Consider the following 26,816-nt stretch of genomic DNA (forward strand, 5'->3'; position numbering starts at 1 on the left):
ACCTTGTTATTTATATGAGCACATCTTGTATTCATACTAATAAAGTGCTTTAATATGTTTGACTTAATGTTTGAGTAACGGCTGCAATTTGAAAACCATCCTGTGATGCCCTTGAATGAAGGATAATATGCTAAAATAAAGACCACCACACACATACAGCTTGTGTTGATCTGAGAGACTACAATTTTCACGCTTGACTAGTAAGTTTACCAAGTCAATGGTGGTTTTATTATATCATGCAGAAATTTTCTGATAAATTGGAATTTAGATGTTTCCAGTAGAGTTAATCATTTTAACACAGAAACCTCATGCTACAAGGAAATATCAGGACATTAAATAAAGAATGGAGGCAGGCACGGAATACACAATGTTCTGTTAAGTAAATGATACTTTCCTGGCTGTTTCAGAATCCAAAAGCCCTAAAGAGCAAAATGTGTGTCACTGGAGCTGAAAAGCAATTAATGCTATTTGACTGTTGAGGCCATAAAAATGTGTATGAAGGAAGTGGAGGTACAAGACAGCAAGCACCATAACACAGAAATTCCACGCCACATTTAAAAAACACTTGAACACCCACATAAGGAAGAAGTCACCCCTTAAAAAGGATCCAAGATTAATCAGTCCCTGGGATCACTGTGGCAGAAAAGGCAGTTTTTCAGCAGGGTAAAGCTAGAGACGTTGAAAAGTAGGTGGGTGCTCGAAGGAGTGAAAAAAGTATAGTTTTAAAGACTTTATCCAGAGCCTGTCAAAGCAGCACTCCCATTCACTGCAATAAGCTTTGGATCAGGCCCAAAATCCAAACGTAGTCCTCCCTCACTAGAATTGGCTGGTCACATCGGAAACCGTTTGGGCAAGGCACCCCACCCATAAACAGAGCACTTGGGGAGAAAATGGTAGTAAGCAACAAATAATTTGTCTCTTTGCCAAGAGTAGGGGTTGTGTCTCCTCCTTGTTCACCCTCTGAGACAATAAAATGAAGGCTATAGTAAGGTAATATCTCTGAGGCAATCTGAGAAGGAATGCCACATGAATAAGAACCAAGAGGATAAGGATTCCTTCAATTTTGATGTTGCAAGTGGAAGAACTGAGTAAGCACAGGGGTACAGAAAGTCATTAGCAGATGGATGCAGTGTTTCCAACAGCTCCTTTCTTTGGGATTGTACAAATAGGAAGAGAAATAGAAAGGAAACAAAAACGTGAGTGTGGAAACAGAGTTCCACTAAGGGAATTGCCACATCAGCTAGGTGGAAGACAAAGATACACAAGTCCATTTGCAGGAGAAAGAGAGCATAAACACAGTTAAGTGGATATTAATGAACACTAAACAAGGATGGCAAGCCTGCTCTGAACTTACAAATCACATCCGCATTAATACCAAATGAGTTCATTAAGATTAACATTATTATGATGAGTATCAAAGGGATTAAAAGAGATTATGGCAAATAAGAGAGTCAGATAGGAATGAGATGTAATTACCTTCATATCTGCTTTATCTATAGCTGCAGAGAAAGACCCAGCATTCACTTCATACTGGAGGAACCTAACTCACATTTTGATCTGAAGTGTAATTTTCAGCAAAGCTGATCTCAACAGTTTGGGCTGAACATGGCCCGGGCATGTGCAGGACGAACAAAGGACGGGTGGGAAGGAGAACAGAGAGAGACAGGGAAGGGCAGGCCAGGCCCGTTCCTGCCCCAGCACCCTCAGCGGAGCACAGGACAGCTCGGTCTTCATGCCATGAGGCCACCACTGCCAGGGCCACTACCTCTCCCCAGAAAATGTCCTGCTCTGACCTAAACACTCACCCCACCACCACACCTGGCCAAGAGCAGGTCCTGGTGCACGTTTTTAAACCAGAGCTGGCAGCTGAATGAAGTTGCCTTTGGAGGCACAAAGCTTGGAAGAAGGCCCACTGTGGGGCAAGGGGGTGGCACACCTAACTCAACTCCAAGCAAGGCAGCGCATAAAGCACACAGACCTTATGACTGGACTGCACCAGGGGAAGGCAGTCCGCCACTCCTTATGATTCCTGTTGAACACGTATGATATACAGTGAAAACGCCCTACAATACCTTTGATGGTGACATGTTTTCTTCAGAACCCTGTGTTTGAAAATTTCACTGCTTCACAAACATCAGCTAAGCCTTCCAAAACTATTTAAGGGAAATAGTCCCACTGCACAGCCAGGAAAACTGAAGAGCACAGGGACAGAGGAATCACAGTCAGTGAACTAAATACATCCTCTCACTTTTACCTCATGCTTTTGTACAGCAACTACAGAGTCAATTCCTTTGTGCATGCAGAGACCAGCTAAGGAGCACCAAATTACTGCTTAAAATCACACAGCTTATAGAGAGGATAGTCTGCCAATGCACACATTAAACGACGCAGGCGGAAATGTTACTTGGGATCGTGGTGGGGAAAGTTTACTGGGACTTTTCCAGCCGGGCCCCGCTTTGAGCAAAATGCCTTTCTTCAGAGGCTGACCACGCGTGGTCAGCCTCCAGTGCAAACATCGCTTACAGACATTGGTGTGTTTGGCCTCTGGTTTGTTTGACAGGTTACATGTGCTTCTGGATATATCTTCTGATGCTCATTTACTGAGTGCTGTTAACATTTCTCTTGGCTACTGTTTAAAAATCAGGTCCCTGAAGATATCATCCTTCAATAAGAAAATCCTCTTGCCAGAAGGCCTAGCTTTAAACACATCGAGGCCAACAGTCGGAGCTGTTGACCTCTGAACACAGCACTGTAAGTCTACAGGTGTACCTACACCTTGGCTCAAAGGTGGTGCAAGACAGGCAGCTAGCATATATGAAAGCATATATAGAAGAATATGAAATGGGCAACAACTGTATACATATGTATATATATATTTCTCCAAGATGACTGTGCATTTCAAAAACACCTGTCAGAGCTGCCTGGCTCTCTTCAGGACAGTTATACCTCATTAATTCTATGCTTTGTTGCTTTAATAGACACAGGAGAATTTTATATATATATATACACGCATATGTATGCATACAGCATTTGCAACTGCAACTTTTTGAAAGAAGTCTTTAAATCTGTTCTTTCTTCGGTACTGTGTTGAAATCAGTTAAGTAGCAGAAGTGAATTGTAAGTTAGAGATGCAATGCGCTTTTGGAAGGGAAGAAGGACTTAACTCTTTACACCCTCTACCTAACTTCACAAAGCGTGAATCAGACAGGTGGAGAAGATGTAGCTGCCTTGTGAAGGTCATGAGCTCAAGGCAGGGTCATCAGTCAGTCCAAACTGTCTGAAGCACCCAGATGTTCTCCTCTGCTGCCCTCCCAGCCAGGTGAAACATGAATACCATGAGAACCAGACAAGGTAGTCTCAGATCCCCTGTGAAATGCAACCTGATGCCCACAGGCCATGCTGCACAGCATATTTTGTGCGCATCTTGATAAGAGAAGTAGAAAAGATGTATTTCTGTGCATCCAGAGACAGAGCATGACAAGGCCTGTCATCTTTTGCCCGACCTATCCTAGGAAAACACTGACAGGCTTTTCCTGCACAAAGTCTCCCACCAGAAAAGGCAGGAAGGGAAAGAGTGAAGACAAGTCCACCTCACCATCGGAAAGCAGGCAAAGGGAAGAATCTACACTGCTTTACTCTGATGGTTCATGGAGCTGCACTTCCTAACATTTCTAGGAGAAAATATGAGTCAGAAATCCTACGGGAACTCCTGCAGCAACGCAGCTCCCTCCACAACCCACACATCCTCAGCAGAGCACTGCGCAATCTAACCCATATGGTATATCTGCACTGAAACGTGGGCCAGAGCCGGGTGCGGCCTTACGTTCGGCTCTCGAATGATAAAAGTTTGGCAGATGAGCAATTGTTTGTGCTTGAGCAGTTGACTGAGGAGCCTGGAAATCAGGGCATTTAGGAAAACCTGTGAGTAATGTGCAGGGCCCTAACAGCTAGACACAAGGTGGTTTGCAGAGGGAAGGGAGGGCAGGGGCTGGGCAGGGGCTCTTGTCCTGTTCAGACTGAAATGGTGAGGTTTTGTGATCCCAGCAGAACAACACTTTAGGATACTTTGCTTACTCTAGGACCAACACAGTTTTTAAAAAATAAAAATAATAATAATAAAAAAAAAAATCACCAAACCCTCAGGAGCATGATTAAGACTATCTTTAGTTACACAAGCAAGTCTTTGGTCCTCTGCTGATCCAGTGGACACCAATACTGCACTTTGCTCTGTGACAGAAATTCCCTGAAGGGGGCACTTCCGAGACCAGAATCTTATAAGCAGACAGCTCTTGACACAGAAACCTGATTCAGACAGAATGGGTGTCCTGAGGACACCAACAGCCACCTGGCATCTCCCATTCATCCCACATCTAAACACAAGCACCATCCAAGAGGGGTCTCAGTGTTACACTCCACATTGCCCGCTCTAATGCTAATGTACTCACAGTGAGCTTGGAGAGGAGGCAACTTTTTCCCTCCCTCAAACCCAGAGGCTGTTAGAAATGGGGAAAAGGAGGCTTAAAAGTCTGTAGGGAGACAGAAAGATTTAACAAGACAAGCACCGTGCTCTGTCCTACAAAGGAAACCCCTGTGTGCATATGTCCCAACTCCCAGGTACTTCTGGAGGGCAGCCTCATTACATCCTGATCTGCCGTATGGGATCGGGACCTCAGCGGTCCCAGACATAGTGAGAAAGCAGCCCATCAAACAAGCTGTGAGCCCGGGGTGAGCTAACGAGCAGAAGGCTGCTGACAAGTGTTAGAGCTGGGGCTCCTCGGGATGAGCTCTACAAATCGCCTCCTTTCATGTTGTATTTTCTACAGTGAACCCCCGGCAGTGGGAACTTTTACTCACACTGTTAGGCAGAGACTGAACTGCTCTCTTCATGCAGTTTCAAATTCGCCAGCTACGCTCGGAGAACCACCCCTTTTTCTCTTTGCCTTTCTCTTTTCTTTCTGCTCTCTCTGGGATTTTTGTGAAAGAGACACCCAGTTTCAAACCATTTAAAAAATATCAAAAAACCCTGCTGGAAAATAATTTGCAGCTGTGATAATATCACATTTTTAAAAATACCGTAATATAGTTTTACTTTTAATAATAAAAGATAAAAAAGGGGAGTCTGTGAATAATTAGAGAGTGCAGTCTGAAGCCAGTTACAGTCACTGCAATTGATAATAAACTTAAACCCCCTTGACAGCAGGTAAATGCTTTGCAACCCTGACCCCCTTCCTCTCACATTACTTAACAACCCTGCAGTTCCAGCATTACATCACCATCGAAGCGATTGGTTCCTGCATTTTAACTCTCTCCCTGTCTCCTCCGATTAGGAGCGACACAATGATGGGGGGGGGGGGGGGGAAGGAGGGAAAAAAAAAAAACAAACTTCTCTCAAGTTTGCTGTGCTCCTTGTTTGGGTTTGGTTTGGTTTAAGAATCAGCTTCTGCTGCTAACGGACGAGTTTACACGCACCAGAAAACAAACTCTGTCGAAGTGGAAGAGAGTGGGAAAGGGGGACGAGGGAGGGGAGGAGAAGAGATGGAGGAAGGCGACGGGGGGAAAAAAGTGTATAGGAATCAGAAAAGGAAAAGAAAATTAAAAACAAACCTCATGGACATCACTGAGCCTGAATTCCCTGCTGAGGTGCAGAACATGAGAGCCCTGGAATGAGTGTATGTAGAACTTGAGCCAAAGCTTAACTAGCCCGAGTGAGTCATATCCTTCCCATTTGATTCCTGTCCAAATGATGATGTAATGCGCTGGCCCTCTCCCTCGCTCGCTCCCGCTCGCTGCACTACCTCCCTCCTCCCCTTTTCTCCTTTTTAGCTCAGTGCTGGTGAAGTCACCATTTAAATCTGGCAGAGCTGAAGCAAAAACTTCAATGTAACCAAAACAGCCCCAGGCCAAGTTCCAGACGTACTGAGACTTGGTGGTGCAATTGCCATTGGAAACGAGTAAACAGAGAAAGAAACAGTGCCGCCTCTGAACGGCCTGCGCAGCTGCCTGCAGGATCACAGGAAAGCCCAGGGACTGGGCTGACATGATTGACGGGGGCTGATCAGAAGATACTACACACAAACGCACCCGCGCTCGAATGCCCACATGTTCCGGGCTTCTAGGAGATCCAGCGATTGGGAAAGGCAGAGATGCGGCAGCGAAGCTCCAAGGTGTACGCAGTGTGTTTGTTTGGGTCTGGGGAGAACGAACAGCACTGATTTCACAGGTTGTGCCACTGCGCTGAGCTTTCTCCCCCTAACCACATAGAACTGGCATACGCATGGCTGGAATCGAGCCCTGTGTTTTTAAATGAGAACTGTGGGGTTCTTTCTTGGTGCGTCTGCAAACTTACAGGTGCAAGGCGCTTTCTTTCTCTGCTGTTTCAGAAGTAGCAGAAAAGCCCCGAGCCATACAGCGCTGTAAGCTTATGAACCAACACGCTGCGGTGCTGCTATTGTTTACCCTGCTTTTAAAACAATTCCTCTCTGGTGTTTATTTCACAAGTCTGACAATCATGAGTTTTCTTTAGGGGTAGAGAATGTTTCTAAGTAGAACCAGTGAAAATTTTTTCAAAACAGAAGCTTTTCAGGTGCACAAACATCAGCTATCCTGGTGTGGACCGCTCTGCAGCATATCGCAGATTGTAAGTCCTGCTAACGTTAAAAGCTGCCGTAACTGTGGCTGAAATACCTCACGTGTCCTCCCCCAAAGAAGCTTTTTTGCATTGTTCATTACTTACAATTAACTGTAGTCAACACAGTAGAAAACAATCGCTCCACAAAAGAATGCAAAGCCTAAGCAATAACAATAATTCATGAAAATATCTCAATACACATATACATACTGATAAGTATTTCAGTTCGCATTACCAAACTGTGGAGAATTAAGCATTAATGGTACCTGAAACACTGGAAAGGTATTTAAAAGTGACTCCTTTCTTCAAGAATTTCAGATTCAGAATTTTGGCAGATTTTACAAAGTCACCTCACACAGTGTCACATGGTAAAATTCATTTTTTGGATAGTCAATGAATACATCTAATCTCCAAATTCAGAAAAAAAAAAAAAAGAAAGAAAAAGAAAAAAAAAAGAAAAAAAAAAAGAAAAGGAAAACATATAAAACAATGCATTTTCTATTCTTTTCTTCCTTATAAAAATGTGAGTTTTCAGAAAAGTAATTTCTATTGCCTATCATCATTTCACCGACAAGTTTTTGGGGAGAGATTCATTAATTGATCACAGCAGTGATTTTAATGCTCCTTACACAGCAAAGCAACAGAGATTATTGTAAAGTAGCAAAGTTTTCTCCCCAGGATGCTCTGACAATTGTAAATTATCTTTAGAATGTATTTCTGTGGATCAACATGGTTAGCTTCAGTAATGTTTCAATCTTGAATTCAAGTAGGCTCCGTACTGAATTCAAATAGTTTTTCTTAAAGGTAAGCATGATTTTCAAAGATAGATGGAGGAGGAGAAAAACGAAGGGTTTATCCTATTTGATTAAAAAACAGCAGATCTCCACAGCAGACTGACCTGCTGGATGACATCCTCAATTGATATTGATGCTGCAGCCACTCAGAGTGACACCTTTATCAAGCAAGGCAGCTCTGAATTAGAGGTGATCGGCCATAATTATTACTGGCGCCACTGAAGCCTGTGGCTTGACAGCATCAGATGTGGTTGTTATAAAGTTTGGTCCATTGTGTCAATGGCCCGTATAACTCATTTATGTCTGAATTACCAGCTATTGATTTTTTGTCTTCTGTAATGTAATAAAATAAAAGTTAGATCATTCGTAAAGCTTTCTTTTAATTCTAGCTTTGCTGATAGTTCCTTTTTAAGCTCAGCCCACTTCTCCCTCTCCATTAAAGAAAAAAAAAAAAGTGACTTCCTACCCTTTTTCTGGGCATGTCTAAGAGGTCAACTTCCCTCTCATCTTCTTTTTATTTTGTCTTCTTACATTTACACTGCTGGAGTACACAGCTTCAGCTCACTGTTCACCCTCCATTTATGCCATAAGCATTGCTATAAAGTTTTTCATCAGCCCAGGACAGATCCCTGGCTCAGAACAGCTTGAAACCGATGGGAAATGTGGCTACAGCCTACGCACAAACATAGATCACATCACCCACCTCTGGAAGGAAGGAAGCTGCCACCACAGAGAAAAACTATTGCCCTGAAAAATGGAGGTTATCCTGGGGCTGCTTGTCCATATACATCCACTCCTGCAGCCCTTGTTAATGAACTGGCCTCTTTCACTCCTCTGAAAGACCCACACATCCACCACCCTGCTGTACTGAGAGAAAAATGCAACCCAAAAGATGGTTCAGGAGCTGTATGGTAGTTCACTGTCCTCCTGAGGCTTCAAGCACTTGCCTGGCAAGTGTTCCCTTCCCAAAAGAAAACTTTGTTTACCATTATGAAGAGCAGACCCATTGTCCTTCTGTGAGCATCTCAATCAAAATATTAGAGAAGTGAATGTATTTGTAATGAATTTAGTTATTATTAGTTACATAGACACAACCACAAAAGAATTTAAGTGCCTTGAAAACAGCCTTTGTGTTATAGAACATATTTTGGGGAATTGGAGGATTTTCTGAAATGAAGGAGAAAGATCAAAGCAGCCCAAAATGCCCATCATTTCTAAACGACATATTTACACCAAAGTCCCATTTCAAGAAGTAAACTGCTTTATAGCAGAGCCCATGCTCCAAAGGAGTTAAATTTTTGTTTGTGCTTGCTGGTGGGAATACAAGAGGTTCTTTCCAGGCAGGTATTTCCAAGGCCTATTGATTTTTCTTCCCTCTAACAGGAAGCACTGTTTTCCCATTTTCCTTCCTGTGACAGACCAGTTAATGATAAAGAATGTCCTGTGCTCAGAGGAAATTCCACTTGCATGCAAGAGCTCCCTCTTTATCTGTTTACTTGTCTGTCCTTTCTTTCTCCCCCCCTCTCCACCCCCCATCCTTAAATTTCCATGCTCAGCCACACTCAAGAATAGGGCTGTTGTGATGGGAGTTGTGGGATGTTTTAATTCTAATGGGAGCCTTCTTCAAAGTAGCGCCCTGGCCAGCACAGTTATGACTCCAGCTTAGCTGTCTCGTTCAGGAATGCTTGCAACACCCTCCCTGCAGCATGTTTCATCCTTAGGGAAAGGGTGGTGGGGCACACCACAGATGTTTGGTGTAACAGAAACTCCACAAAATCACTGCTCCTGCTGAAAGTTTCCAGTCCGATCAACCAGAAAGCTCTGATGTTCGAGAGCCCAAATGTCAGAGCACGCTGGGATTATCTCACAAGTGTATTGCAGCAAGGAACTGGGTGTACTGCAGCTGAGGTTGCTGGTGGACAAATCATCAGTTCTGCCTGCACATTAGGTGAGTGTGTCACACACAGCCGTTGGGACTGACCTGTGTCTATTTCGATCAGCGGCCCAAAGCACCGGATAAGATGCTGCCTGTGGATGAAAGCACTGTTGCCTGATTAGTTTTTTCTCCACTACTTGGCTCTTAAAGAGGCTTGATTAAGAAAATATTCTGCAATAATGGTCCTACACTCAGGAAAGTCTCATTTTCATTCAGACATTATTTTTCATTTCTAACCCAAGAGCCTTACAGTCCCTGTGGAATTAAAGAGGCCAGATAATTTCAGGGTTAAATAAGCTTTAATGACTATCACATGTATGGAACCTTAAACCTCGTATTAAAAATTATTTTTTTAAAGTGGCATCTCTTCCTTTTTTAATTTAAAATAACCATCCAGGTGGTTTCCTAAGGATTTCTTTGCAAATTGCTTCCAGTGAACCTTTTCAGTTACAGACCACTGCAAACCCATGTGGTGTTATTCAGTTTTCAGTTCAACTTGGGTGTCCCGTGTTCCTGCAGTGGACAGAGGGACCATCTGTACAAGTGCCTGCACGGGGAGGCTGTGGGACCTGACCATGCTAGCTGTCACAAGGAAGGACATAAGAACATGTAGATCCACCAAGTTCATCAGAACTAAAGTATGCCAGTACTAACAGTGCATTTTTCAAATTATTAATGAGAGAGTGGAACACAAGTTCCCAAGTCATTTGGGTGCTTCGGAGAAAACTACTCTCCATTAAGGACACTCAGATCCAAGTGCTCAGCATTGAGCTCTAGCGGAGGTAGAGCAGGTTTTTCCATGAGCTCTCCAAATTGTTACGAAATAGAATATATAGAAATGTCCTTTGTGAGAACTGCCCCAGATTTCTTGTACACGAGCACTATATGAAACTGCGTTGAACTAAGTATAAATGATTTCTGGAACAAAAATCTCCTCTCAGTCATACGCCCAAAATGTGCTGCTAAGTTAGAATGGCACTATCAAAAATATCAAGGGAAAAAGAACTCAATATTTTTGATAGATATTTTTTGATAGGGAAAAAGAACTTGCAGAAGTTTGGGTCAAAAAGTTTTGGAGATGGGTGCACTGCAACAAACCACACAGATGTGCAATGGGCATGATGGCAGTGAGACTTCCCCACATTGTTACAATGAATCTTGAAAATAAATAAATAAAAACCACTTCAGGAATGATCTCATGACAAGACACCTTCTCAGCTGATGCTCCAAAGCAGGTTAATGCCCCTTGCAATCACATTTCTTGTGCTGGGGACACTAAACCACTAGGAAATGGAATGAAGCATTGCCTACTTACTATACCCTCGCCAAATAGCTGTGGGCCAGCAGTGAGCGGCTGACCTGGAAGTGAAGAGCTCTATACCCAATTACATATCACTGAGTCATCCAGTCTGAGGAGCCAGCTATTTTATTACAGCTGTAAACCACAAATACCGAAGACAAATAATGCAGCAATTTATGCAAAATAATAAATAACGCTTTACATTTCTACAGAACCTTTTGCCCTGAAAGATCCCAATGCACCTCTAGGGCTAGCCATAAAAAGCAACACAATGCAATCACCCTTGACATGGGCGATGGCAGCCTGCCAGCCAACCGCACAGGAGTGCAGAGGGGAGATGTTGACTAAGGACAAAAGTAAACAGCTGCAATTATTTTTAAAATGCTGTGTAATCTTTAATGTTCATCCATAACGATCAGGAGATTCCCTTCCCCCATTGTGACTCTGATTACTCTAATGGATAATTAGCACAGGCTTGTTTAAGGCTGGAGCCACCTCTATTTTTAGTGTTGCATGAAGAAGCTTTGCCATTCAGTTGTATACCCTAAATATTTTGATCCCGCATCCCAGATATCTTACACTTCAATGTAAAAGTCCATAAGTTTTATCTTGGACCCAGCTTAAAACTTGCATTACATATAGTTGCATCTTGACTCTTATAACAGGACAGAGGGTCTGGTTTTGATGTTCTTTCTCCATTGTGTTTCTAACAGACAGAAAAGTAGGCTGAAATTGCAAAATCCAGATTAAAAGAACAAACTCATATGCTGAAATGAAATATGTGCTGTGGAGCACAGTATGGTAAGCACTGAATAATGGTACACAAACTCTAAAACAAATTTTAGTCTTCTCTTAAACTGTCAACATCATGCAGTTTTGTTAGCCCTCATCTTTCTTTTTCCAGCACAATAAGAATAATTAATAGTCAAATGAAACTTTTAAAATATAAGCAAAGCTCTGGGACTCAGCTCCATGTGGAAGGGAAGATTTCTGGAACTCAGATCACACTCAATACAGCAGCATCAATTCACAGTGCTATTTGATAAACACACACATGCGGTCACTTGCTTTAAAGATGTGTCCATGTTTGTTAGTAATCCAGCTAGTAATATTTCCTCCATGAAAATTAAATGAAATAAAACATTTGCTGGATAAATTGGCTTTAGCTTTGAAACTCCATGAAGGAGCACAGATAGCCAAGCAATTCTACAGGTCCCTGTTCATCCTCAGGCACACAATTTACACCATTAAATCACTAGCAGGATGATGAGAATTCACTACCCAATTGGTACCATTTTAACTTGGCTCTATCCAAAGGTCTGAATTTAATCAACATCCAACACCTTGACACTGAAACTACAGCCTCTTTTATTATAGATTAGAATTTTTCTACGTTTCTTACAAAACAACAGAGGCTACAGCAAGGAGACTGAGATGTAGCCACAACTCACGGCCAGCATGTGATTCCCTGATTTGCAGACTCCCGTAGAAATACAACATAATGTTTACAGTGTAACAAGTCAGCCATAAGAATTAGAACTCTGTTGTTAATGACATAAAGCTATTACTTTATTTGATATATTATTTTAAAATGTTAAAAAAAAAAAAAAAAAGCAAAACAAACAAAAAAACTATTGTCTTTTTTTTTTTTTTTCTTGTTTGTTTTGTGATGGGAGTTCAACAGGAAATCCTAGTTCGATTTCCTTCAGAGTAACTTCTCCAGCCACAGACTCATTATCTGAGAGATCCTTTCTGAAACCAAGTGAGGTCCATCTGTACTCACTTATGTTTTTAGGATTTACATACTATGTTTAGTCCTCCAATGCTTTTCTTCTGGAAAAGAATGACTATCTATTATCTCTAAACATACTCAAAACAAACAGACCTCTCACACACTCATTCAGATCTTTCAGGACTCTAAGAGGAAAATACCTGCCTTTTACTGACATTAAAGCCAGAGTTACACCATCAGTTTTACTGTGATGATAAACAAAAGAGAAAATATTTCTAACTTCACTTCCACATTCTGTGGTGCAGGATACTGCATTACTTTCAAGACTAGTTTCTAAGAATTGAAATGCACGGCTTTTCTAATCTGACATCAAATGCAGAATCAAATCTACCTAGAAAACATTCACGTGCTTGAAAATACATTGCGGTAAGAACATATTCTACACAAATTGTGCCTGCTGGATTTGCACTTGGCAGCACTCATTTTCTGGGACACCCTCTAACGTGTAGAGCCTGCTCCTTCCACTATGCAAAACCAAGGTGTTCATGCTTGTCCTCACTGACTATAGCCCATGTCAATGAGGCACTTCTGTGAATTCTTTACTGAAAAATACCACTGCCATGCTGGCATCCCTGCTGACTTTTCACATAAGGGTAGAAGACAAACTTTTTGTTGAGAAATGAACCACAGTAAGCTCAATTTTTAAAATCCCAACAAAATAGATTTTAATACATTTAAATGAGAAAAAAAAAAAAAAAGAAGAAAAAAAAAAAAGGATTTATTATGGAAACAGGATAAACAAATTAAAACAATGATGACTAACTCATCTGAGAACCTGCAGAGTTCACTTTATAGCCCAAGATTCCCTCTAACCTGAGTGGAAACAACTGTGAATTCAGCTGAATAGCTTTAATGCAAAAGAAGTAGCACCTGGATCAGTTTCCCAACTTAACTGGGATGTTACTTGCATTCTTTATGTTTCAAACCCTGGGATTTTACCATTTCTCTCCTTTCTTCCCCAAATTTTCCCTTTGTTTCTTCCTTCCATTCAAAGTGAATTTAGTTTCTAGGATTTTGAAGTTTTCTACTGTTTTTGTCCTCCATGTTCATGATTCTGTGTGTTAATTATTCTGCACAGAGATGCCAATCTGAATTCAGCTTGAAACCACTTCAGGGCTTATATATTGTTGTAATTGCTTCATAACTGGAACATATGCCTCACCACCCCGCACGTCAATAGTTGCAACATCATTTTTTTTCTGGCTTTTACCAATACAATTTTACCTCTTTCATATTTGTCCAGATTGCTGCTGCAAAGACCTTTTTGCTAACCCTTTGCCTTGAATATGCCAGCTGTCTCATTGTCCCTTAATTAACTCAATCTCTCCTCCTGAGAAGCTACTTTCTTTCATTTTCATGACCTGTGGTAACCATCCTCCCCACACTTTCCCTAACCTGTTTTCATTAATATTAAAAGTCAGCTCCAGATCAGTCCACCACGCCATCCTAATGCCTCTCAGTGCTTCTGGATAGCCAGCCACCTTCCTGACGCATCATTATTTAAGAATGCTTGCACCTTGAAATCAAGCAGACCACTGCAGAAGCTTGCTGTCAGCCTGTGACCACTTACCACTATTCTCAAGCCTTCCTTCTACATTGCCGTATTGGGCTGATGAACTGCTGCTGCTTCTAGAAATTTTTATTAGTCCCCCCAGGCACAGTCTTGCATTTTTTAATATTGAATTTCATTCCATCGCCATTAGTTCAGTACTCAAAGCTCATCCAGGTTTTTTCTTGTTGGATTTTTTTCCCCTCCTTTTTTGTATGATATCCAGGTCCTTCTCTGTATTGCCAATGTCTCCAAACCCTGCGTCACCAGCAGTACTTGTTATACTTACATTACAGTCATTAAAGAAAATGTGAAACAAAATCAGGTCTGTACTGAACACCACATAGCTCCACACAGAACCTCCTCCAACCTAATGCCTTCCTCTTCAAACCATCCTGGTTCTTTCCCCTCCAGCAAACCCCGTTTTTACACAAGCTAGATGAAGCCTACCTGCCCTGTTTCCTAGAGGAGATTCTCCCACATTAGCTGTGGTTCTTGAGCAGCCCACAGCTGTCAACAGCTTTTACTGAGTGCACATTTGTCAGCATGAGTAACAATGCAGGACAAAGAGTTTGCCTCTGTTTACCAATTCGTTCTTTACTTCAAGAGCAGCCATGCCTGAAATTTCTCTTAGCTGACAGAAGGGGATAAGCAACCTTTCGGAAAGGTTTTAAGAGGAGAAATGTTGTAATTACAATGTAAATAAGTAGTATGAATACTACCGAAATGTTTAAGTCACATTTCAGATGTCTTCTGACTCTCACTGCTGTATCAGAGGAATTTTACATCCGTGCCCCAAAGAACTGAGAAGCCCTCTGTGTCATGCTATCCTGTGCTTACCACACTCATTACTGGGAAGTATCATTATGCAGAACTTTGGCATTCCTAAAAGAGATTTCAGGAATGCCACAGCAAAAATGGATGGTTTGTTTACTTGATTAATGCCACGATCTATGATTACAAATCTGTCTACTGTAGCTTTCACAGGAAATTATTTCAAGAACTTCACTTCTGGGTGTTGCTTAACATCCAGTACCGACTCCACTATAAACTCACACACATGATTTATCTGGTGGCCAGCATGTGTGGGAGGAAAGATCTAGGAGTCTGACAAGACTCTTTACTCCCTGTAACTTTCAGGCCATCACATGTAGAAATCTAGACTGTTTCACTCCTAAGCCTGTTTGTAAATTCTCAGCCAATGCAAACTATTAATATTGAGCTAAGTGAGTGCAAAATGAAAGTGATTAGGCACATACTTTAAAAAAAAAATTATACGCACATGTTTTACTAGCTCTAAATGTTAAACCAGCCGATTACATCATACCAACACAGTAAAAATGACTCCAATGTAACCAAGGGAACTGTTTTTGCTAAATAACAACTGAGTCCCTTCATTTAATCTGAATTCACACAAGATGCAAGTTTAGCTTAATCTCACTTCACAGAAATCTCATGCCGTAATTCCACGGTGGCTGTTCAGACCGGCTGGGATGCTCTTGCTGTTGGTTCGTAGGGCAAAGCTCTCTGGGGACTGTGGCAAGGCTTTCTCAGATGAGGGGCCCTTGTCTGTTGTATTTACTATTCTTGGTGGCCTGCCAGCAGCCCCAAATTTGGCAAAGTTCAGAGCACAATCTGCAGTTGCGTTGCTTGATTATTATTAATATTATTATTTTTATTGGTTCAGTTAATATGTTTCCACTTTGTTGTATCTTAATTCTGCTTTAGTTGTCAGCGTTGCCTAGTCTGTATCTCCAGCCTGAAGCAAGGTAAGGATGGGCCAGGGGCAGCCACCACAATTGTCATCTAACTGTTCCCCAGATTGGCTAGTAATATTCTTGTTCGTCTATATTTTAGAGACCAGTTCATGAAACCTCTATTTAGTTTCACCTGATTTCCCATCTGGTCAATGTTTTCATAGTGTTCAAACAAAAGGTATTAAATATTTGTAATCACGGTTAAAAGAAAAGGAAGCTGCAGATACCCAGAAGCATCTTCAGGGATTTAAACAAATGGTAGCTGACCAGGTAAACACAATGCAAACTCAGAGTTAATTCCAGGATGTGTCTGGTGTGATTTCATCTGCCTTACTGCTATGTTCATAATACACATATGTAGGGGCATGTATCTCACAAACGCACACTGAGATAATAGATAGTATCACACAGAAGACATTATACATTTATTATAAATGTAACTATGTAAAAAAGAAGAAGATGACTTAAAAAACTACTGCAGGATGAATGACATTAAAACTTATGTTTATAGTTGCATTTTCATTTTCATTCTATCCCCCCCCCCCTTTTTTTTTTTCAGATACTTTTAAAACCTTCCAAAACTATCCCTTTTTAGGCTGAAATACTGCAGGCCTGGTCTTTGCCAGATAATGAATATTTTAAAAAATATTTCCTTAAACCACTTTGTCTGTCTTTTATAAGGACAGTGAAAAGTGTAAAGAGTTCTTCAGTTAGAAACCCTGGGAACTGAAAGTTGAACTTTGCCATGAAAACAGTTCACTAAAGAAAAAAAAAAAAAGACTTTAGAGGGTATTGATAAAAGTTAGTTTTCATTTGGCAAAACTCTTCAGAGTTCTGTTTTGTTTAGGGCAATTATGTTTTCCACAAGTTTTCTTGCTAAGCTTTTAAATCATGCACCTAAGAAAAACAACTCTATTTTTCATTTCAGCTAACCTGGCTTCTATAAAATATTTATAGGGACTAAGAAAAAGGTCTGTAAACTGCTGTAAACTGCAGTGTTAGTGAATTTAGAAAGAAGCACAGATGAGAGAGACAGTCTGATATGCAGTCTGGAGCTCAGCTCTGCTAATTCACAAGAAATGTTTTCATACAAGAGCTTTCTGTTTTGTCTTCTTCACACATATATTTGATCTAATCTGCTGGCTCTCCCAGTCTACGATACCAATTTTATTCTTCCTGTTCTCACTTACTCAACATACTCCAGGCTACATCTGTGACCTCCCTGGTCTTTCTGCTCCCCTCCAACTCATCTCTTCCCTTCTAGTAAAAATACCAGGTCCTTGAGGTTTCTAAGTCTCTCTCTCTCTTTTTTTTTTTTTTTTTCTCTCTGTCTCTCTCTTTCCCTGAGAAGAAGATATCAATGCAGTTCACCAAATTATTATTTATCTTTTTTCAAATTCCACCAGCTCATATACTTCATAGTGCCTACCTGCACTGAGCTAATAAGCAGCAGAACCAGCACAAGTGACCATGTGAGTTATCTCCTCTGCTTACATGTAAATATTGAGATAAGTTATCTCACCTGCGCACAAATGTTCTCCTGCTCAGGAATCATGCTCTTACGCAGGAGTCTTGCTAACAAAATTATCCCATTTGGAAATAACCAGTTCCAATGTATCTTTACAAACTGCTTTAGGAAACATGTATTTAGCACGTGCCAGATAGCACTGCAGGCAGCAGGCTGAAAATAGACTAGCAGGTCAAAGCGATATAAATAGAATAAAATAACAAAGATCCATTTTTCATCAAAATAGTCTCAATGACTGAGAAAATTCAGAATTCATATGTTTTACAATATAAACTGTTGCTAAAAATGTTTTTCAAACATTTACCACAAGGTGCCAGCAGTTCTTTAATGCTTTTTTTTATTTTCAATTCTTGTTGTATATATTCAAACAGTGGTACAATGTGGCAAAGACTGCAGGGAGGAAAGTCACAGGAGTATTAATGCCAGGATCAGAGACTATTGACAGAGAACAAGATCCCAGGCACATAACAGTAACCTCAAAAGAAAAAAGAAGACAAAGATTGAGTTGAGTCATTTGTGCAAAGGTATGAAGCATGCCAGTTTGTGGTCATTTGGATTTTGTTTGTACTTTTGAAACCAGACCAATTATACTAGCCCAGACTACAGTCAGGATGCACAGCTACTAATGTCTGTTTTACCTAGATCTTATCCCCTACAAAAATTAGAGCAAATACCTTATACAATTTAGCTACAACCACTCTCTTTGGATTATAACCCTTCCCAACGTTGGGAGACTTACACAATATGGCTGCATAACTACATATTGGGGGATCTGACCTCAAATGAGAAAATGAGGTGTGTTATGCAAAGCCATCTGCCATTTGTAAATGTATTAATAATAAAATATCCATTAGGACTTATTGTAGGCAAATGGAATCATTTCTCAATTCACGTTGGCTGAATAGTGTTGATACTAGTGCTCACTTCTGTTAAGTTTAAACAACCATGTTGGTGACAATTTACCAATATTTAGTACCAAAAATAGACTTACAACAATGAAATCAGAATAATTCAGTACCAGAACAGCCAGACTTAAAAGAGGTTGCCTTCTCAGTCTGTTTTATTACATTTTCAATCATATAGCTATAACACGAAAGGTTATTACAAAAATGACCTGAAAGTATCCATACATGTTATATACACTCCATTAAGTCTTAATATTTTATACATATGCAGCTCTTTCCACTCAGAAAGGGTCACAAAGCAATTTACAAACAATATATGCAGAACTAACTTGAGACATTTAATGCAATATGGTCTCCCTTCATAGAGATACATGACTAAACATCCCCAATGAGTAATATGGCTAGCAGCCATAAACAGCCTCAGGCTGTGATCTGGTCTGCTCTCATAAGCTAAGCAGGGTTGGTCTTGGCCAAATGCATTTGGGAGCACTCCAAGGAAATCCCAGGGTGCTTCAGGAAGCAGAGCTGGTAATTCAGTAGGTGGCACACTTCCCCTGGAGTCAGCACCAAAGCAACAACTGCAAAGGAAATGCTGGTAGGTGCAATACAATTAACCAAATGGGATTTCGGGCAGAGACTGGTCATTTGTCACACTGTCATGATTTATTAGTGATGCTATGGATTCTGCAATTAAAAAAAAAAAAAAGAGAGAGAGAGAGAGAGAGAGAAGGAAAAAAGAAAAGGAGTCATTGCTGCTGAGCAGCCCTTTCACTGCAGAGCTTCTTTAGTTTGGAGAAATGGAAAGAATTTATTTCTATTTTTTTTCAGTTGAAAATGTTTCACTTCAAATGGGAACCATGTGTAAATGCTGCTGTGCTTCTTGGTCCTCACCAATAAGGAGTGAATTTTTTACCTCCCACCCACATTGTTAAACATAATGCTTATAAGAGTTCCTTCAGCGTGCGAATCCTTCGCCTCAGCGCTAGTAGCTCCCATCTGAAGCACCACATCCACTTTTAGGCAGCCAGAGATAACCCTCTGGACAGCTAGAGAAACACTTCAAAGTCCACAAAAGAGGAGTAAGGACAGACTGAGCATGTTAGTTAATCTACAGAAGACCAGAAGAGCATGGACAATACAAGAGGCTCCTGAGGACAGAAAAAAAAAAAAAAAAAAAGAAGTAACATATTTCTCTCTGTCTGTATTGAGGAGAACAAAAATAAAAGAAACTTAAATTTGCATCAAGGAGAGCTTACATTAGACATAAAGAAAAACTTGTCTCAAAGTAAATACAGCTAAGCACTTCAATTGAACAGTTAAGATGTGTGCTCTGCATTTCTGGAGGTTGTCAAAAACACATTAGAGATATTTCTGTCAGAAATGATGTAGATGTTACTTAATCCTACTTTGGGAAGAGGATTGGATGAACACTTGAAGTCCCCTCCAGCCATATAGTTCAATGATTCCATAATTTTTATGAAAGCAAAAGATTTATAACTTTGACATTACAGATTTCTTCCTATTTGTATCAAGTTTAAAATAATAACATTTCCACCCCACAAAAATAATAATAAAAAAAAAGCTTAAAACATATCACATTTGATATCCTTAGAAAACTGTGCCTGTGATTTTAGGGGAATTACAGCTAAAATTACACACTTCAGAAAATTTGAACAGTTTTTTCCTTGAAAAGTTACAGAGAAAAACTGAGTTTCACATCTGAGTTAACAAGCAGTGCCACGAACTATGGAGATTCTACTAAAGCTTGAAGAAGTGTCAGATCATTTTTGTATTTTAGAAAGAAAAGGGAGAAGGAGAGAGACCTTCCCTGAAGCATAAGCATGACCTCAACAAGCACACCATCTTTCCTGGAGGTTCCTCATCTGTTGCATACCCGTTGAGCAGCCAAGTTCTAGACAGTTTGAGGCTCCCCCCTACACAAACGTTGCAGTGTGGTATTAATTCATAACCCTTTTAGCTGACAGGGCCTCTTGCAACCTGCATGTAGAAAACTAAGGATAAACATAACTCCAGAGAATATATTGCTAAAGTCCAGCTTAAACATCCCTGAAACTTCCCTTCTTTCCCCCCAGCCCCCTTCTTTATTTTTTCTCTCTCTTTTGAACAAGGGCAAAAAAGTATGAAACTACTCAGTAATTTGGATGATATGGGTGGAAAAGTTTTGCCAAGTTATTTTTTGGGAAGACCGTGTGCATATGACCATTGTCATATTGGCAAGAGATGAAGAAGCCGCATATATAAGAAGAAAGTTTAACACAGCCTGAGCAGTACTGGCATGTGGCCCTGAGAAAAAACATGCTTTTGGGTCAGGATGCTGAGCACAGGGGGCTGGGGCTGCGGAGGGGAAGCCATCCTTGGTCTTTTGATTGCTCCCCGTGCTCAGGAGAAAAGGACCTCATTTCCTGCAGTAAGTATTTGTACAAAATATTCCTGATCCCTTCCACAATTCCCTTTCTAATTCAGAACAACAATACAGTCCCTACATTTTTGCTTGGCAACCTGTGTCAAACCAGAAGAAGCCATGAATGTTAGTAAATTAAATTTCTTATGAACTTTAAAATGCATCTTTTCTACAATTTAGGAAGAGTTTCAAATTGTAGCTAGGACTACGCATATCTGCTAATTGCCTTTGTTAGTTTGCAGGCACATAATCAGATTTGCTAGAAAAATAGCCTCACAGGAGAAGGCACAGTTTATTCTTCAATGAATGGCTCTTAACTGAGATTTACAGTACAGACAGATTACAAGCTTTACTTTCTCCACAGAAAGAAACAAAGAATGGAGCCCTGCTAAACAAATATTCAAACAATTCAACAGCCTAAAGAAAGAAAAGTCTCTCCTCTTCTTGGCTAGACAGTTTTGATACCTTAATGACTGTAACACGCTAACAGCTGTGGGAAAACTGACATTAAAAAAATAACCAGCCCAGAAACATGGTCTGTGTACAACATCTTTGAGCTCTTATGTTTTATTAGCAATTTAGATTCATTACTGTTTTAAGGAGGAAGGAAGGGAGGTAGATGTTCCTGAGAGCTGTTTCTCTAAATGTATTAACCAGAGATTTCCAAGCACGATTTAATGTAACACAACCCAATCCTTAGAACTGGAGAACGGGTGAGATGTCACCATTTATCCCTTCATTGAAATTCATGCTCCAGCACAAGAGGTCATGGCAGGTATTTGAGCGATCTTCCTTATGAAAATGAGATAACCTCCTTTCATCCCAAAGCATGCTCTGAGTGTGTCCCCCCTCCCTTCCAGCCTCTTGCTAGGCAGCAGCCCACAGCTACCACACTGTCACCTTCCTTTTGAATTATGATGCTCTGAAAGAGCGCTGTAGTATTTAATAGCCTGAGATCACAGGCTCTTCTGACACAATACTTAACCAGGTTCTGTCTTTCTTTCAGTGTGCTCATTATTTGTACATGGTCTATGACATCTAGGGGGAATATGTTATCACAAAAGTTCTCTTTTCTCCCCATGTTTGCTCTTCCATTGTATTTATCTCTCTTGCCCGACAGGTTCTTGATGCTGCTGTCAATTTTGTCAAAAAAGAGCATTAGCACAGATTTGGGAGGCCCTGCTCACTAATCTTTTAGGAATCCTTAAGATGCCCCTTAGGATTTAAAATAACTGAAGCCTTGAAATGACTTATGTGCTGAAGCTCAACACCCTCCTCCTGATCATCCCAGTAGAAATCCTTCGAAGTCTGCACTCAGACTTCATCAGTCTCCACCAGTCAGACCTCAGGGTGGGGAAACGGACATGATGAGTGTTCAGAAATATTATACAGGGAGACATTGAGACAACGTCTTGTAGTGGAGAGTTTTAGGGGAGTAGTTCTGCTTACTTACAGCCACATCGAAGTTGTACTTTTGGGAGGAATATAAACAAGGTGGCTAACAAGCGGAGACACAAAATGCATTTCTTTTAGTCTTAAAGACTCTGAGATGTCTGCTTCATTACACTTCAAAGGGGGCGTTGTTTTGTTTTTAGTGCCTCGCTTCCTTTTCCAGATCTCTCCCTCACTAGAATAGGACAGAACAGCACGATGAGATTTTATTGTTTTAATATGTTATAAATTCATTGTATCCCAGGTGGAAAGTCCAGCAATTATTATTTTGAGTAAGCCATACAGCTGTCTAATGCAAGAAAAAGCTTCTCCTTTTAATACCAATTTGCATCCAGACCATGGGTGCCATATCCTCTTGTGCTGATCAGTGAGGCCTTTAGGGAAGCCCACAGCTCTGGATCAAGAGTGGTTGTCATGCCCTGAGTGGGCCAGTCCAAAAAACTCTGAATGAGCTTGGGAAGTAGTCCACAGCCAGAGAGATGTCCTCACTGTTCAGCACCCATGTGCTAATTAACAAACTCAGTTACTTCTCAGGAATATAAATGCCAACTCCTGTGCCAATGACAGTCTGGGTTGTTACATACAGCTCCAATCATAATTATTTTTGCAGTCTTACTGTATACCATATTACTTTTTAAATGTATGCTAGATGCTTAAATGCCTGAAACAATGATCTCTTTATACAGAGGGAAGTTCTGCAACTAAAGTGTTCACTAGAATCATAGAATCAACTGGGTTGGAAAAGACCTTCAAGATCAAGTCCTACCATCCTATCCACATTATCTTCTCTTTGTGTGCATGCCCTCACTCCCTCAACTGCATGCATTTTCCTAAATCAGACATGTTTTCTCCTCTGGCTTCTACAACTATCCCCAAATTAGGCAAAGAATATAAGATCTGACATACGTACTGTTGTTCTAAATCTTCCACCTTGGCTTCTTATCAGCAGGAAAAAGTGTTTCACAGCAACCTTCCCCATGAACCTCCATCATGCACCTACCTAGCATCCTCTACAGCATGACTTCAGCAGGGCATCCCATTTGCAGCCCCTCTTGCAGAAGACTGGCTCACTGCTACCAGCCCCGTTGAGTGCCAGTTTAAATTCTGTTTCCCCTCCTTTGATACTAAAAAATTTCCTCCTTCATTAATAGCTAGAGAGACCTTAAGCATCATGCTCAAATTGCCCTCATCTCACTCTGCTCTCACCTTTTAAAACCACTGTTAGTGGCTGGCCCCTGGCAACACAACAGTATTTTAACTCAAACTTCCATGCAATAAATAGCTCAGATTTCCTTTAAAGGAACACATACACACAACTGACTATGGGTGCACAGAAGTTTTATGCATCTAGCAGTTTTTACATATTCCACTGTTATTCATTTAAGGCTGACCAAGTGGTCCTCAGGGGATGGCATGCACAAGCATAACATTATAAGTGTTAATAGGAAACGGATCTGAACAAAGAACCGCATTTCCCCATTATATTGTGTTTCTGCTTTAGTACATCATGTTAGTTTCCTTCACAGCTGGCTGGTTTGCCTGTTGTTTCAGCAGCAACTATCATGTGCTCATAACTTTCCTTTTTTCAGTGCATTTTATATGCACATATATGCATGTGGGATCCTTGCTTGGTTTTTATTATAAAGGGCTTATCTTACAATGTGCTGTGGAAAGCTTGTAGCTTACAATGGGTAGCAATTCAAAAATGACAAAAGAAAGATATGGCCTGGGCTTCCAGGCTAGTGAGAAAAACAGAGTTGAGTCCAGTCAGCAAAAAATGTTATCATAAATATAAATCAATTAGTTGGGTACTAATATAAATAAAATACCAAAAAAGGTGTAAGGCAAGTTCTTGCATTTTATAACTCAAACTCACTTCAATAATATTCTGATTTTTATGAGCCCTTGAACTGATTTTCTCCCTCCCAACATGTATGCAATTTGCCCTGTAGGATAGCGTTACCCTTCTATTGTTGGCGAGGGGAAACCCTAAAAATAAGCACAAAGATCACCTGAGAACATCAATATGTACACTTTGGGAAGCACCTTGTGGGAAATCAGAGGAGGACTAATCTCATACTGGCTAAATCCTCTGCTGATATTATTAAAGACACCAAATCAGCCAGGTAAGCATGCATGCTCGTGTCTTTTCTGCGGTTTTGTGGACAATTAATCATGCTCATAGGGATGGAGTTCACGTGTGGGAATGCCACTGCCTGCTCCCTCTGCAAAAGCAAACAGGACAGCATGCCTAAAATGCTTGCACATGTAGGAGCAGCTAACACAGCTGTACAAGACTGACTATATACTGAAAAATCATTGACCATACTTCCACACTTCAACATATGATGCCTCAGTTAAAATAAGCATCTTTTTAAAAAAAACTCCAAGTATTCTAGTACTTGCTATTTTTTAAAGAAATAGGGACTACCCTTTACTCCTTCAACTTAGCAGTGAAGTTACACCCCCAGGAAGGCATGACTGTAATTACTTTCTCCCATATATATCCCATGTCAATGTGCAACTTGGAAAATGTCTTTCTTATTCCCAAGGACCTGCTGATTAAATAAGACCATATTTGTAGAACCACATTTTCACAGGGCTTCAGCAGACTTCTGGATCCTACTATTTGACAGAATTATGAAGGGCTTTCACAGAAAGATTTATTTCAGCCTCTAGAAAAGTTCCCCTGATAGCAAAAAGTCCCAAGCTCTTCAAAACAGCATTCAGCCTCTCAGCTCTGTTTCGGCTTCTTCAATAAAAAGTGAAGTCTAAGGTGTAGTCTTTCCCCCAGGTTTCTTGCTTTTTATTAAAGACTGATTTCCTAAATGAGGCATGACTCCTTTCAGAATGACAGCTTGTAAAAATCACTCTGGGGTACAGTTTCCTTTTTAAGCGAGCAACTTAGCCACTCCTTTATCCCCAGAATATGTACATCCCATCCCTGCCGGCAACAGTTCTCATCAGCAATAGTTCCCATTCCTCAAATCTGCTTCTGAGAGAAATCTCAGCTACATCAATCAGCCTCATACATGCACAGACTGGGCAGAAACATTCAGTGTGCTTTCATAACAGAGCATCAAAAAATATACTAAGTTACCAGAAAAGAGACTAATTAGAAAAAAAGAAAAAAAAAAAAAACACACACACACACACAAACAAAAAGCAAAAGCAAAAGCAAAAATGTATTTCATCCGCATTGTCCATTAGTCATTGTGGTCTATATGTGATTTCTAAATAATCCATGCCAATATTAATAAAAGCAGGTGAGGGGTGGTTACAAATATTTAAACTTGGGTGGAAGAGGAGGCCTTTGAGAAATTAGAATTTTTGTGATTACTCATTTTCACAGGAAAAAATTGCTTCACAAAAGAATGTCCTGATTTATTTCCCCAGTCCAACAGAAAATCCACACTGGAATACTGTGGGGTGTTAAATGAGGAGTCTAATAGTTTCTGCTAGAATTTTTGGCTTGATTTTATTCCTGAGAAAAATCAGCATTTTTTAGAAATAGCCCCCACTGTTACCCCACTTTTCTGGAACACCATGGTTGATAACATAGCTCAGCTCCAGCTAAGGAAACTAAACCTCCTGAAATATATTATTCTAAAATTTCCAAGTTATTACTTGAGTTGGTTACTATCTGTCACGTATGCTACTTTGATGCATCAGTGATGCTAATAGTGATCTTACCACAAAGCTTGCAGCACCATTTTTTTTTTCTGTTTCAATATCAGAAAGATCTTAAATTAGACATGTAAATCTCAGCTGCAGTTTGAAAAGAGTTTTGGAACCTGAAGTATGTAATACAAATACATGCCGAGTACAGTAAAAATTTCCACCCAAATCTGCCAAAACATAATTTTTGTCTTTTAATATCAGCATTCCATTACACTAGCAACTGATCTTTAAGTCTAATGGGTTGATTATGGATTTTGTTTTTGGTAAAATATATTTATTTTTTAAAAAACTGACATGAAGTTAGCTTAATTGCCAGTGGAGTGATTCTAGAGTTCAGTATAATTTATGTGGTGATGGAGAAAGAAGTGTTTTATGGACCCTTCCAAGTCCCTGTAACTTGATGGAATAGCTGCTGATCTGCATTACTACAAAAGACATTCAAGGTGTTGTATTCATTTTCACTAACTTAAAGCACTTAATTTTACAAAGAATTAATAGTAAAAGAGCAACAGGTTAGTGGAAAGAGGTGGCAGTCAGTATCTTTCCTTTTTATTTCTCTTATATCGTCAGCTAAAGGACCAGGTAAGATAATTAAGGAAGATGATAAAGTATACAATGCATTTCTTAATTTTCATCTAGTTAAACTTGGACTATATGGGTGATGAGTTAACTTCAAACTGTGCAATAAAGTCACTGAAGCCATACAGTCCCCATATTAACACCAAAAGATTCTATTCAGAGCAGAGAATATAAAGGACACCGGCAAATTAATGTCATAGAGTTAGTAAACAATACACTCAGAAAAGTAATATCTCTGGCAAGCTGTTAATCACTACACTTAACACTGTGCTTTCGGAGGACCTATATACCTATACAATGTCCCTCAAGATGCCGACTTTTTGGTAACAACAACTACTACTACTACAAAGAAAAAAAAGGGAGGGGGGGAGGGCAGGTGAGCGGGTCAAATTCAGAGTTGCTTAACTGTCTAAATCCTGTTGGCTAAAGTCAGTGATGATACTTTCATAAAGTATATAATTGCAAAGTTTGAAAAACAGGATTTACTAGTTTT

The 26,816-nt window shown here is 40.3% G+C and overlaps 1 protein-coding gene across 5 annotated transcripts in view; it reads right to left on the minus strand.

Annotated features, from left to right (window-relative positions):
* The window catches only part of CREB5 (cAMP responsive element binding protein 5), a 260,054-nt gene that overhangs the window by 96,268 nt on the left and 136,970 nt on the right, over window positions 1-26,816 (minus strand). The window contains exon 1 of one of the 5 annotated variants that reach the window (XM_027450982.3): window positions 5,605-5,737. The exons of the other annotated variants lie outside the window; for them this stretch is intronic. Within the exon in view, the coding sequence (XP_027306783.1) occupies window positions 5,605-5,651 (47 nt within the window). The 5' untranslated portion in view covers window positions 5,652-5,737. Of the gene's footprint in view, window positions 1-5,604; window positions 5,738-26,816 lie in introns of those variants that run through there. 5 annotated transcript variants of the gene reach the window in all.

This window comes from Anas platyrhynchos, chromosome 2, assembly GCF_047663525.1.
Source record: "Anas platyrhynchos isolate ZD024472 breed Pekin duck chromosome 2, IASCAAS_PekinDuck_T2T, whole genome shotgun sequence".
In the NCBI taxonomy this organism is placed as follows: Eukaryota; Metazoa; Chordata; class Aves; order Anseriformes; family Anatidae; genus Anas; species Anas platyrhynchos.